Source organism: Anopheles coustani, chromosome 3, assembly GCF_943734705.1.
Source record: "Anopheles coustani chromosome 3, idAnoCousDA_361_x.2, whole genome shotgun sequence".
NCBI classification, from domain to species: domain Eukaryota; kingdom Metazoa; phylum Arthropoda; class Insecta; order Diptera; family Culicidae; genus Anopheles; species Anopheles coustani.
Genome location: NC_071288.1, coordinates 69543487 through 69558327, shown reverse-complemented (window position 1 = coordinate 69558327; position 14841 = coordinate 69543487). Strand labels below are relative to the sequence as shown.

Here is a 14841-nt window from a genome sequence, read left to right as displayed (position 1 = left end):
AGTGGCAGCGAGTTAGTTTTTGAATTTCAGAATAGGTACTGCTGATATTAGTTTGAGTAGTATGTGTGAGTTTGGTTATGGGACAAAAACATTTAATTTCCAAATGCCCAACTGCTGCCAGAATAATTGAAAAATAACTCCAACAAACTCTCAGATGTTCGGATTCCAACTGGACGGCTTCAGGTTACGCTCGGCGAAGCACACACCTTTGTCAGACGATTCCAGAATCACATTCTAGCCGCAGAGTAGCCGTTGCCACGACCGCGATGACCTGCACTCTAATTAGCGAAAATTAATTCACATCCGCTACTTCCGCTAGCTCGCGCGAAGCACAGCGCGTACCATTCCCTGACTTGGTTGGACTGTTTGTGGAAATGGGCGGTTGGGTTGCGTGGGCTACCACATCGAAGGTGAAGCGTAGGCTGTCCACGTGACCCGTTCTGCTGGCGTATTTGGTGTCCATGAGAACGTCTTCCCGAATTTCAGCCGTCCTCCAGAACGGGATCGGAGAATTTTTCGGACATAGAGTGGGGGATGATGGGCGTGGGATGGCGAAAGCGCGGTGATGAATTTTAATTGAAACCGACACGAGCGGCTCAGGGTTCTGCGAATTCTCTTTGGGTGTTTTGGGTTTGTGCCCCGGAAATGATAGCCACTGGTTGGGTCTTTGGACTTTTCAAACGCTGATATATGTCATGATAATTCGTGGAAATGTTCGGTAGAACATGCTTGTTTATATTAAAATGTTTGGGACTTCATGCAGTTGTATTACCGGAAAGATGAAGTTATTAAAAACTCTTTGAACTATGTAAGTCCAAGCTAGGAAGTACATTTATGTAGATTTATTAAAAACTGTACTGACCTGGTCTGGTTTATTATTATCAGCTTCAACCAAATAGAATTCCGATATCCTAAGCGTCAGTTTCTCGTGACTACAATTTTTCATTGGTTTGTTCCCTCTTTGATATTTCTGTTGCACTTCATTCTCATCACTGGAATTTCAATTTGAATATTATAACCATGGGAAAGTCTATTTTCGATGTTCAACTTTTCTGTTGGATTCTCTTTTTTTTCGCAAAAATCAAAAGGATTCTCGATCGATATCTCTTTCTAGTTCATCCCACCGTGCAATTGTTTCATTATCTTCACGACCCACATTCATGTTCTCGTTCTGGCGAACACTTTTTTATATAAACCTCTTCTACCAAACCCGACGGGGATCGCATCTCGGTCAATCAAAATGGTTGTGCTCATATTTTCCATTTCCATTGCCAATCAAAAAGCGGGATTTTCAGGTCAGTTCGTTTGAAAGTGCACATTATTCTGTGGACGTTTGTGATTGTGTATTCTTGTACATTCCTCTCTTTTCTTTTTTGCTTTGTTTGATGCCCGTCATGACACTGTGCCGATTGCGATGGGATCGTTCCAGTGTGTCGAATCAACGCGCTGCGTCCCCATGCTGAGCTGCCCCTGTAGTGCACTTAGTGCAGCAGTGTCAACTCAATCACCGCCCGTACCCGATTCCATACCACTCCCCTCCCTCAGCGTCCCGTTTGGCATTGGTCCAGCTGTATCGCACGGCAAAGTGCACATAATTACGAAATCCATCATCGGAAAATCGGCCCCCGCACGAGATGGTGTTCGCGATCCATCCCAAAATTCATTTTCGGGACGTTGTTCGTTCCGGCGACCTCTCATGGGACGGGGGAGGACTCGGGAATTCAATCAAGCGACGGGATTGAGCGTATAATCCGTGTTTGCAAAAGCGATTGATTGATAATTGACAGGCTCTTGAAGGCTGCTTAAAATAATGGAAATTTGTATGGAAAATTTGGGGGGGGGGGGCAATGTCGCCTCGTTCATCCGAATTACCTCCATTTTCGGGGAAAACATTTTTGGCAGAGCCGTTTCTATTAGCATTGCGCGCTGAAGCATTCCGTCTACGATGAACAATCTGCTTAAAATTGGCAAAACTTTCGTCGCATCGTTAGTTGGGGGTGACGGGTTTTTCTCACCAAAAAAAAAAGGGAGGTCCAGGTGCAAATCCACGTTTTTCCCGTGGCATTGTAACGAAACGAAGAAGCGAGCGTACGCTCCTTTGCTGCCGCCGCTGACAGAACAAGGAATGCACAGTAGATTTATTACCCTTGTGGGGTTGTTTTATTCTTTACTTTGAGCTGAAAACCCTGCCCCACTTCTTGTTCAGCAGATGCAAAAAAAAGGATTTCTTTTCAAAAGTACCGCCTTCGGGTGCTTTTGGAAAAAGAAGGGAACGCGTGTAATGACTGGCGTGTTGTCTTCCTGGGAAGGTTTTGTCTGTTTTTTTTCTTCCTTCTGTTCCTTCCTCTTGCCCATCCGCATCCGGTTGTCTGTGCAGTTGGTACATCGCTCCAGTGAAGCCTGGTGTTGTTCCGTTCGTGGGGACGGCCATGCACATTTGCATGGATTCATCGCGATTTTCCACCTCGGTTCGGTGCTCGGTTTTCTCGTGTTTCGAGTTTTGTGTCAGCTCGTTGCGCAATTTGTGCTACCGCCGATTTTCTACCGATTGCAAGATGTCATTCGCGGTAGGATCCAACGGGATGGGGAAGGAGCCTGGCTTCTGTCCGCTTTCGCTTCCATGACTCCCAATGTTCCCGCTTTGCTGTACGCGATCGTCTTTTTTTCCGCTCGCCTGATTTCTGTTGTCCTTTCGGTTCCCGTGGCGGTTAACGACGATACGACTGTGCGACGTTCACTTCTTGAACTGTGATTTTTTGTTCTTGTTTGCTTCCACTGACAATCATCAAATGCATCGAGGGAGGTGTGCAGGATTTTGTATGCACATTTCATCCCGCTACCAGGCTTGGGGATGCAACTCACGCCACACGTTTCCACATTTAAACATACTCTCTGCCACGCCAGTGGGAGCTCACTTGGCACACTTTGGTGCAACCTTTCCGGTGCTATTCAAACCGACACCACTGTCATCACACTGGTTTCGGTGAACGGTAGATGTGTAGATGCAGGGAAAAACCGAAGCCCAACCGAAATGCGTTGGAGGATTTGTTGGCCCGTCGAACGATATGAATCACAACCGCCCTAGCGTTGTGTCGTTTCGTTGAAAAGTACGATCGAGTAAACCAAGGAGATCAGTTATGCTCTTCGAATTCTATTCAGTGCAGTATGTTGCAGAGGTCGTTAAGTAAATTTGGTGACACTGAAAATTTGAACAGAACAATTAGACTAACTGCCAAATATCGTTAGAGTAGTTCGAACTGTTATTTTCTCAAAACTTGTTAACACTAGAAAACATTTCTTTGAAATATGTTGTCTTAGTGATTTTTATCAGTCATTTTGCCCATTATTTTTCTTACTCTTTAATTTCATAAGCTTTGGATATTTTTAACAGCAACTTTTAAGTATATATGTTGACTATCGTTTGGCATTTTTGGTTTTTTGAACTATCTTTTCATCATGCCGCTAGCACTGTGTAAGGCAGAATAGTCCGAGTATGAGATCTTCTAAATTTTGGTTTTTGCTAAATGTAAAATGTAAACTATGAAATGGTACAAGAAAAGGCAAATACATTGAGCGACATTTTAATAAATAATTAAATATTATCATATGCAAACCCACAAGCCTTCAGTTATATTGAAACTTTCTCCAACATTACTGACACAAAGCTTTTGCTAATAGAAATTAGATTTTTTGTGTTATCTCACAAAACATCAATGTGATAATTGGGAAGAAATCATAGCAAAAGGCGAAAGTGAACTACAAACCTATTAAAAAGAGAAGGTTATTTAGGGAGAACATATTTAACACGTTGAGTACCACGTCACCCAGAAGTGCGCGAGTGTGTCCCATAAATAAATGAAAAAGCAACATAAAAACTACAGTAATATTAAAAATAAGTTTTTTGGGAGGCAAAGTCTTTGCTTGGCCTTCGAAATCCATCAGTTTAATAAGTGTAACAAACAAAATTTATTTAAAAATATTGTACTAAAAAAGTGTGCTAAAACGCTTGGTACTCAACGTGTTAAACATTTTTTTGAACTTTAAAATGACAATGTTGATATTGATTGATTTTGTCAAATAAAAATAGTCGAACTGAAAGCTACAATTTGGATGTAAAAACTGGGCTGAGAAACCCTGAACTAGAACGTGCTTTCACAGTGATGGAGTGATCACGGTAGTAATGTGAGAGAATTGTGCAAAAGATACATTTGTTCACAGATTTTTGAAAGAGAAAAAAAAGCGACGACAAAACCTACAAAACCAATGGAACGGAGCAAGCACGTCCGCACGGCGATGAAGCGCGCCATTTGCGAGCGCGACCGTATTTCCACGTCGCACGTCGGTCCATAGTACGTCGTCGTGCGTCTCCGAGTCCCGGCTCGAATCGTGATTGATGGAAAGGCGGTTTAATTTGCTTAGTCCTTCATCGCGGTTTTTCTACAGCTTTGTCCGCCATGTTCGCACGCCGCCAAGCACTCCAGTGTTGTGTGCGTTGTGGTCGATTTGCTGTTCATTTGCCTACGGGATGTTGGCGGCGGGATCGTGGTTCGTGCAAGCCCCAATGCCGTTTTGTGGTGCAGGAAGGACTACGCGGTTTTATTTTTCCTTTTGCTCAATACACACTCACATTACCATTGACCAGGGATGGACGTGGATCCCCGCCGGGATGCTGCCAAAAGAGCGATTTTACGCTCCTCAGCGCTGGCGGTTAGACGATTTTTTAATTTGTTGCTCGTCTGCTTTGGCATTCATATTTTTCAATCGGCCTCGTTCAGCTTCGAGGACGACGCGTTTGTGTTTTGCTGTTGGTCTGGTTTTCTTCGCACGTTCACTAACCGCTTTACACACTCTCTCTCTTCCGCAGGTCCTGACGTTCCTGATCGACTCGTCCCGGTTTCGGTACCCGGAGCGCCCGATAGTGTTCCTGGCGATATGTTACCTGATCGTGGGCTGCGCGTACGTGGCTGGGCTGGGCGCCGGAGACTCGGTCGCCTGCCGCGAGCCCTTCCAATCGCACATCAAAATCGGCCGGATGCAGATGCTATCTACCATTACCCAGGTAAGCAGCGGAGGGATTTGGCTCACCGGGTCCGCGGGCACTGGCAAACAATGATTTGTAGATTGTTCTCGATCCGTTTGTTGAGATAGTGGACCACTGAATGCGATGTGGTTAAGGACTGTTTTATGATTCTTTTTACTCGTAACAATAAATAAGAGTGTAACGATACAGCGACGTCCGTCATAAAGAACTACATGGATAAATAAGAGTACAGATGACTAATAGTACGACTAATAATTTAAAGAAACAGATGAAGTAATCTCAGAAGTTACATAGGACTATAGTTGACTATGATGCAATCACTATCAGGCCTCCGAATTATTTTGATTCTGTGCAAAAGTTGGGTAATTCAGATGCATGGTCATGAGGTATGTAACGATTTTCAAAAATTCGGAATTCCATGCGTTTCTGGAGTTTAATAAATCGCTGGGGAGTCCTGATGATTTTTAAATATTTCGGCATACATTAATCTTTAGAGATAGGAGTCTCTAAGGCCTCTCTAATTCGAGTCAATCAACTCTAATCAATTTATAATAATGAAATCAAGTGAACTTGCCTTGTCTAAAGATTCTAAAGTCGTTTACTCTAGAGTTTATCCAGCCTGAAATGCTCGTTTGTTTTCATGAATTACACCTAAACTAAAGGAAATTTTGTCATATGTACTTGCTTTGATATGTTCTAGTATTCTCCAAGTATGTACCAAATTTTCTGCAGATGTTTGCTACCGTTGCACGGCACGCATTCACCGTCCCAAACGGTTGTATCTGCCACCGTGTCTTCGCCAATCGTCTGGCCGGGACCAAAATGTAATATTCTCCAGCGTGTAGACGCTGGCTTGCATTCGAATGGCAGGTTATTGAATGTGGCGTGACAGCAGTCAGCAATCTTTCGGCGCCATTCGATAAAGGCAGCAGTATGATTATTGGTTCGTGGGTTCGTGGAGCTCGGGGTGCAGGAGCAACCCGTGGAGTGTGCGGTTGTTGGTTCCTAGACGCGCTGCTGCCTGATTCGAAGTCAATTTTCAACCATAAACGCCGGCGGAGTGTATGGAAGAGTTGATGCAGCGGGTGCTGTACACTAGACGCTCGGAAGTCAATGTGTTCAGGGGAATTCCGCAAAACCTAGAGTCTGTCCGTCTGCCTTTGACAACATTTTGGCAGCTGGGTGACACGTTCGGGTGGTGCCTTTAACGCTGTTCGAAAGTTATGCAACGAATATCGGTGAGAAATAAGACGTCATTGTGTGTGTGTGTCTGTGTGTGCAGAAAGGAGACATATCGAGCAGGTGAACGTAACCGAGCTGCTCATGTCGTTCTATATTAATATCCAGTTGCGAATTGTCCCCTTGGTTTCGAGCGTATCTCGATATCTCAGCGTGTAGTTTTGGATAGCATGTTTGCATTAAGCTTTTGCACCGTATTGTTATTGGAACTTCGGAGGTTCGGAGGTTGTGACCACATCGTACAGATATCCAGGATAAGGAATTCCGGTCATTTCCGCCTGCAAAGACACAGCCAGTTTGGGTTCGTGCCGAGGATGCCAAAAACCGCCAGCCGCATTGGGCGGTGACCGTGTCTATAAACCAGAATATATTCCCCCTTCCCTCAGGTCTGCTTTTCCCCCCGGTCCCGGAGAAAGGGTTTCGCAGAGTCCGTTGAATCCCCCAGCGTTGCGTCTGACGTTGAGCTCGAAAACGCAATGCTAACCTCAACACGGTGCCGCCGCGCTTTCGACGTACGTCAAAAGCGATGGCGGCCGCAAGCAGCAGCATGTGTGTGCGCAGCATTTGAGGCATAAACCGCGTCCGTGGCCGACGTCCTCCGGCTGCGCGTGTCTGTACAAATCCGGCGGCTTCATCTTCATTCTGCGGTTCCCCCCGAGTTCGCCTTTCAAGCTCGCCACGGGTTCTGATGGAAAAGTTCAACCACCCGCAAACCCGTGTCCGGCCTCCGGACAGCCGAAGTGGTCCACTAACACAGCGGTGGGCACTCAATCACCATCCCGCAACCGCGCCGCCCTCTCGCCATCGTCCGTGTTCCCATGTTGGATCCAATATCTATCGATTCAAACAATCGCCTTTAACCACGAGTGCGTACTGTAGCTTTACTCATCCAGAGGGCTATAGCCACCGCCTTTCTCCACTACGTACCTGATTCCACCTCTGGGCCTATCTGGGTATGCACGTATGGGTGTGTGTGTGGTTAAACCAGTTCTTTGTTATTATTTCCATCTTGGATGAAACATGTTTCCTCGCGGGTTTGCGCCCGCTTTTGCCCCACGCCGTGGTCACGCACAGCCTCGCGGTTCCTCCGCCCTGATCCCAGGCTTCCAACCTTCCCTCGCACGCGCTCCCTCCTCAACAGCTTCCCTTCCATTGCAGTCTTTCCTTCTTTTGGCTTCCTCTTCCATTACCTATCTCCTGGATGCGGGCAGCGTTCTGAGGCCTATTTCTGTGGTCTTTGCCTCAGCTGGGGACAGCTGCTGCCTTCATCCATCCGGCAGCCGGTTGCTCTCCACCGCGAGCGCGATCAGAGTAGGTTGGCGGTTAACCGTATCGTTTTGACCGCTCTCCGTTGATCCGGCCGATCGAGCAGCAGGAATGGCAATCGTTGCGTTTATTGTTGTGTGGCTTGGCGAATTTTGACAGCTAAACCACGAGTGGAATTGCTGTTTTAAGCCACAAGGATTGTTAAAATAGTACCAAACATCAATAGGTATCGAATTTGTTTGTTTTAGTTTTTGCAAAGAGATTTGTTGTTATGCATTTTAAAAATTTGAAAGCTGAGGAGCTTATCGTGCAGCTGAAAGTTGTCTATGTTTATTATTGCCTATTAGTTCTGTTAGTTTTCATCAGTATTTTTACATATTTTAAAAATAAGTTAATGAAAAATTAAGTCATACCGTAAACGTAATTCGAAAAAGAACTGTAATACTATTCATAATGAGTAGTTTGAACGTTTAGTAGATCCTCTTTAAACTTGTTGTTGAATACAGGACTACGAATCGTTGCAAAGAATAAATCAATGAAATTGAATTGGTGACAATGAAATCATATATTTTCCTTAGTTGGATCAAGTTTTGGTTGGATGTTTTAAAAGTGAATTAACAAATTAATGGTTTTGTAATCGAATCAATTCAACCTTCTCTATTTTCATCACAAACAATAGGTCCAAGATCTAATTGATAGCTTTCAAAACAATTTATTTTGCAACAAAATATGTTCAATCTAAATGTTGTTTGATCCTTTGATTAGAAATATTTTGCTTCTGCGACATTTTACTTATTTCTTTTTCGCTTCATACGCAGCTTGAACTTCTTACTTGGTTGAACTTTGTTGTTCTATTTTCCGTTGCTTAGATGTTTTCAGTACTTGTTCGAAATTGCGAAAGCATGCCAGCAGAAGAACGGAATACATCAACATTACAAAAAACCAAAGGAAACCTTCGGCCTTTTTCTTGTGCGGCAATCAAAAGGAAAGATGTCGATGGAAACAAGAATCGACATCATCTCTCGCGGTAACGAAAACAGCAGAACAGGAAAATCAAGCCAAAACTCCCTCCGAAGCGCTTTCTGATCCATCCACACACATACGTTTATTGTATAAATATTTATGCAATAATGGAATCAAAGGCCGTGGGCGTGCGGTGAAATAAGAGGCAGGCCCCGAAAAACGAATCACTCGCTCAGAAAGATTGATAGCGTGAAAGGAAAGCGTCTACCCACGGGGAAGCCGTGAGGGGGGATGTTAGAAGACATTAAAAAAAAGCAGCAAGAAGTTTGAAATAAGTACAGAAAAAACAACAACAAGCAACTGCACGACATTAATTCAACATCAAAGCCGTTGGTACGGAAACCGGACGGTTAAAGTGAGTACCGAGAAGAAAGAACGAAGGCGTCCCTCGGGCGGGTAGGGGGAGTGTTGGGGTTGGGACCCGGCAAAGTCCCGTCAAACGCACGACACACAAACAAAATTCACCCGCGGCGAAACAATCGCTGCGTTAAAAGGGGTTTTATATCATCCTCCACTTTCCGTGGGGTCGGGTAATCCCCCTACGGTGGATTTTGTTGAAGCCTTGGCAGAGAGGGTTTATTGTTTTCTCTCCCAGGTCCACCGTCCGTCGGCGCGGGTTGTTTGACCCGCACGAGAAAGAGGGGGGTTAAGCCGGCAGTTCGACATCTTGCGCTGAAAGTACGCGCAAATCGTTCTCGCGTCGTACGCTGTCTTTTACCTCCATTTTCTTTTCTTTCCGTAGGGGTTAAGAACGGGATGCAGGAGACTGGTGGGGTTTGGTGTTGTTCTGGGGAGTTGGCGGATGCCAGCGGCGGGATTCGCGACTGCACAAGACTTTCATCATGCCTAGAGACGTTCTTCGAAAGATACTTCTTGTTTTCTTCTGGCCCAACGCGGTAGCCAAAGAACGTGACATTAACCCATCCTGAGTCTCCCAGCGCGTTGTTTATCTGCCCGGATAATGTCTCGTTTTTGTCATCGCCACTGGCGTGTGTTTCTTTTCTGTCTGTGTGTGACTAAAGACGAAGAAGTTCATGAACTGCACCGGCATCATCATTTGTCGTCAACACACCATGCGGGAGAGGTGGTTGAATGCACTTGTTTACCTCATTCTCAGATCCATCCTCAGCCGCGGCTGCACGACGCACCCCGACGCTTTGCAAGCGACACATTCCTCAGCCCTGCTGTGGACCTCTGGAGGAGAGCGCTAAGGCTAAGAACAAGACGCGCCACCCTTTTTCAGGGAAGACGAAGTCCAACCCTTTGACGTTGTCGGCGGCCTACTTGAAGCGACAGAAATGAGAACAAACGAGCGCGCCCGCGCACACACACGCATACGCTGGTTCAACCGTTTCGAGAGACGTCCATTGGTTTCCCCGAGGAATTGGATGAAGCGGCACGACGAAACATGGCCACGGGTAGCTGCACTAAAGAGTTGTAGTTAATTGTAATCATTCCGTTGCCGCCACATTTGCTCCCCGAGGCAAGGGGAGTTGGCCAAGAAGAAGTCATCATCACACATCCACACACACATACTCGTCGAGCACAGTGGAAAAACTCCAAACGCGCCCACTGCGGCACATAAAACCGAGCTGAGCTCCCCAGCGTCATGTTGTTGATGCTGTTGACGCACTTACAGTCGTATGAATGAAATCAGTTCCACGAAATGTATACTTATGCTTTTCATCACCCAGTTTGCCTCGCTGAGGATGGGGGCGTGCGGGGAACAGTGAGGACCCGGGACGGTTGCAGCGATGCAATATTTAATCTTCGGGCTGCGCTCAATGTAAACACGCTGTTTGCTACATTAAATCAACGTCCGATTGTGTTTATGACTACGAGGAGGCAAACCTTTGAACTTATTTCTGAATCGGTTGAGCTAGACTGATAGTAGCAAACAAGCAAACAAGAATCTCGTTCGCTTTCGGATCTTTTTGGTGAGTAAGAGTCCCGAGTGGTGCTATAAGATTAGTCTGATTTCTTTCGAGGAATCATCTGAAAATGAGGTGGCGTGTTTTTGTTACAAAGTTCTTTGTCTATATTACTACTGTGATTAAGTGGTGAATAGAAAAAAGAAGCCAAATTAATATTCCAAGCATTATCATGAGTGCTCTTTAGACCTTGAAACACAATTACTTCGAATTCTTAATCGCTCCTACTTAGTTTTTTTGTACTGCTCTCTGTTTGCTTTTGATTTGAAAACAAATGTTAACGTCTTCTTTTTGTAGCAAACTCAAAGCATATAACTATACATACACTACACTTTGCGGCTATTACCACCTCTAAGCCTATCCCTCCTTATCACAAATTTCTGTCTCACGACTGTAGATAGGTTCTTATACTGAACATTTGTACAAATACCATGCTTTTAAATCTGTCATTTATTATTCTGTAACAAAAACTATATATTAAAGCTTATTTTGAAATCCAAGGGACTTGGGTTGTTATTCAAAGTATAACTATTGATCTGTAACTAGGTATAACTGATGATCATATCATCAAGTATTGAAATATTTTTTGCTACACTTTTCCTTCGGGTGACATGCAAATAAAAATGCAAAGTTTAAAATCAAGTAAATCCAAATTTCGTCGACTCATGACATGAATCGTTGACAATTCCCACTGACATCTCCGTGCAAAATTCTACTCTCCGAAACCGTTCTCAGGGTACCTAAAGGCGCGTCACTGCTGTTAAGCATTCAAAGCACACGAAGTCACGTCTTTAGACACCCAGCGTTCGCACCCCAGCTACTCCCAAGGGGACGTGTATGCATTTCTCATTCGTGCAACCGACCGACTCAAATCCGTTTGCGCCTCATCGATCATACCGATCATCAGCCCCCAGACAACCAGCCGGCGTCAGAAAGCAAAGGCAGGGGTATTGGTGGAACTTTACTGGCGCTTTTTGAAAGTTTTGTTTTTCGCTCGTGCTGCTCGAAACCTGGAGCGGAAGCGTACGAAAATGCTGCCATGAATTCTAATTAATCGCTGCGCTCCGCTATCGACAGACGTGTGCCGCATGTCAAGACAGCGATGCGGCTTGACTCACCATTTTATAGCGTATTTCATAAACGAAACAGATCTACGCACCGACGGAAGAATTTTTCGGTTGCCACGCGCGGTATGCATAATTCAGCACGCCTCAGGAGAATGTGTGCAGACCATTAATGGTTTATAGCTTTCAATTTTAAAGTATTGGAGTTCTTCTCCGGTTTAGCCCTTTGGTAGAATATTGGGTCTTATAATTTTGAGGATAAATTTACATCAAACTTTAGTATAAAAGATTAAGGTACATGCAGAATATAGAATAAGACAATCACAACATAGGTAAAGCATCTAATTTACTATATTTTAGGAATAATTTGTGAGATCTTATTGAGGGAGTCCTACTTAAATCGTACATTTATGTAGGTTCATGTCCAAATCAAGTTCCTCATAGCCCTATACTCAGATCCACACCGGCGACTAGGTGTATATTGTGATAATAATCAGCAATTCATTGAACCAGGTTTGCTTGCCTGGTAGCTGTCGAGCCTGAACTTGTTCCACGTCTAACGGTTTGCGAGCTAGAGCCTTTGTGATTCAAATTCAACGATTCGCAAACTTCACCACCCGGTCCAAGTTCGATCGATTGCGTCCAGCAGTCCAGCACCTGATCTTATCCTGTTACGCAAAACCCCCCTTCCCTTTACGGAACCCAAAATCGGACGGCAACTAACATGTTTCTCTTCCACCGTTTCTCACTTCTTCGCAGGGCCATCGTCAATCAACGTCCTGCACGGTGCTGTTCATGGCGCTGTACTTCTGCTGCATGGCGGCGTTCGCCTGGTGGGCCTGTCTGGCGCTGGCCTGGTTCCTGGCGGCCGGCCTCAAGTGGGGCCACGAAGCCATCGAGAACCGTTCGCACCTGTTCCATCTGGTGGCGTGGGCTATCCCGGCGGTGCAGACCATATTCGTGCTGGCGTTGGGAAAAGTTGAAGGTAAGTACCGGGCCCAACCGCTGTGTTCGAGGGTATAATTTTCAGCGGCTCCGTTCGAGTGAGGCTACAGATTTTTGCACGCCCCGAACTCTCACTCACTCTCTGTCTCTCCACTGATGAGGGACGCCGTCGCCGGTCAGTAGCGGAGATTTTCAAACTACAAATTCCGGTAGCTTCTCTGCTACCGTTCGTGCGTGATTTGCGTGGTCCGACAAGGAGAGGCCCTCGAAGGAGCAGAGCAGGTCATATTCTATCACACACTTCCAGCGGTCCGGTGCGGATGATCCACCGGCCCGAAAAGGTGTTCGAGTGTACTGGGTGTAATTTTTCCGTGTGGTTTTTTGCTTACCCTTAGTGTCACTAATGACGGGCTTTTCTCATCGTTCGCCGGAACCGTCGTTCTCCGCTTGGGGGAAAGCCGTTTCCTATCGCAGCTCACGTTCGTGCGCCGTCACCCGGTGAACTTTATTGAAACTCGTCACGATATGCTTGCTTTTTAATTGAACCATACCCACAGACCGCAGCCGGTTTTACTGTTGCGGGGTGGTTTGCATGCGATAAAGCTGCAATTTTTATGATTCGTCCCGCGGCCGGACGGCGAATATATGTACGTCGTTCCGTTTCTTCCTTTTAGGTCGGTTTTCACTCCTTCCTTCGCGCTCAGATTAAACACCGTACTTGCACCGAGCTTTTATCGCTCATATTTGCATCGCTTAGCCCGGGCTGGCTGGCTTGGTGGTGTCATGATCGAAAACTGTCCGCCATTCGCTCGGGCGTTTGCTGCACCGACGTCTGGTGTCTGGCCGACCAAGCTGTCTGAATCAATAAAACCGCTATTAACTTTGTAACGTGTTAGTTATCCACGGCGTCGTGCCGCTTGCGGAGACCACCAGACCACTGCTAGTGCAGAGAACATGGCGATGCATGCATCTGATGTGCATAAAGCATGAGTTTTAGTGTTTTGGTTGTGACATTTGGATTCAACTTTATACTGTTATGAGTTTTTTTCTCATATGCAAAGACGAAGCCAGATCAAGAAACCAACGAACCATTGAAATATAAAACGAGCAACATTTGCTTAATGCTGATATTTTATTGAGATCTCATTGCTTCAACATGAAGTCTAAGCAAATTATGGAAACATGTCGATTTTAATTATCCTCTTTAGATAAATACTCTTACGATACTTTTTTTATAATACTATTAGAAGTTGAATGATTGTACATTTAACCTATTTTAAATAACTATTGTCGAGTTTTTATACTTCGTAAGAAAACATATTGTGACGTGTTCAATCTTATTGATCCTAATTTCTTATTTGGAAAACCTCTTGACATCACATTCAAAATACATATCTTGTGAATTTGATTTGATTACGACCTGGTCGTATTAATTTTTCTTCTTATAGGTTTGAGGCCTTCTTTTCTTCGTTCAATACGTTTCTTTGGATCTAATTATTTCATCTTAAATTCTTGGAGAATCCAAAACTCAGAGTTAAATTTGAGGTTTTCAATTTATTTTATATAATCCATTCAGGAATTATTTGAAGTTATCTCGATGGTAAACTTATTGGATTGAAATGAGTACATCCGGACTCGAGATAATTAAATTGAACAATGGTGCGTTGAATCTCGTTTTTTCTTCTGTTTGTTCTATAATTGCTCTATTTCAATCATCGATGTATTGCGCTCAGGTGCTGTTCCGCATGAAATTGAAAATGGATTTGGAGTTATTTTTTATCACTTTCCTTTTGCCATCTAACTTTTCACCAACATGTTTCGCTCTGTTTCGCCACATCCTTTTTTTTTTGGTTGCTGTTCGCGAACGGTTTGGAATGTTTCCAAATTGAATCAAACATCCTTTCGCGTACGGTGTCGTGTTTTTTATACGTGTCGTCCTGCGGGTCGTTTCGCCTTCGCATCGAATCCGCCGACCGTATGTGCCGATCGTGTAATCCGCGTGGCCCATTAATATGTATGTGTGACGTTTAAATTTCAAACCACTAACGATCGATCAGGGCCAGCCAGAAAGTGGCTCAATTTTGTCGGATAATCTTATCGAGAATCCATTAGCCGACGATGGCGGAGCGCTTTTACTCGGGGTATTACAAGATTATTGTCGGTGCGGTTTTCCCTTTTTTCGTCGGCGTTTTCGGAGGGTTGTGCGGGATTTTCCGGGTGTAAGTTTTCCGATTGGATCGTGTAGAACGGAATGCTACTGGAAAATAAAAATCGATTTCGAATGATACGAAAGTGTTACGAAACCAAAATGGGGAAATCTGTTAACCTTACT

General features: G+C 44.8%; 1 protein-coding gene across 1 annotated transcript in view; it reads left to right on the top strand.

The window, feature by feature from the left end:
- Window positions 1-14841, top strand: part of LOC131266000 (frizzled) — a 207345-nt gene that overhangs the window by 50374 nt on the left and 142130 nt on the right. The window contains exons 3-4 of the mRNA XM_058268330.1: window positions 4865-5059; window positions 12324-12549. Coding sequence (XP_058124313.1) covers window positions 4865-5059; window positions 12324-12549 — 421 coding nt within the window. The remainder of the gene's footprint in view (window positions 1-4864; window positions 5060-12323; window positions 12550-14841) is intronic.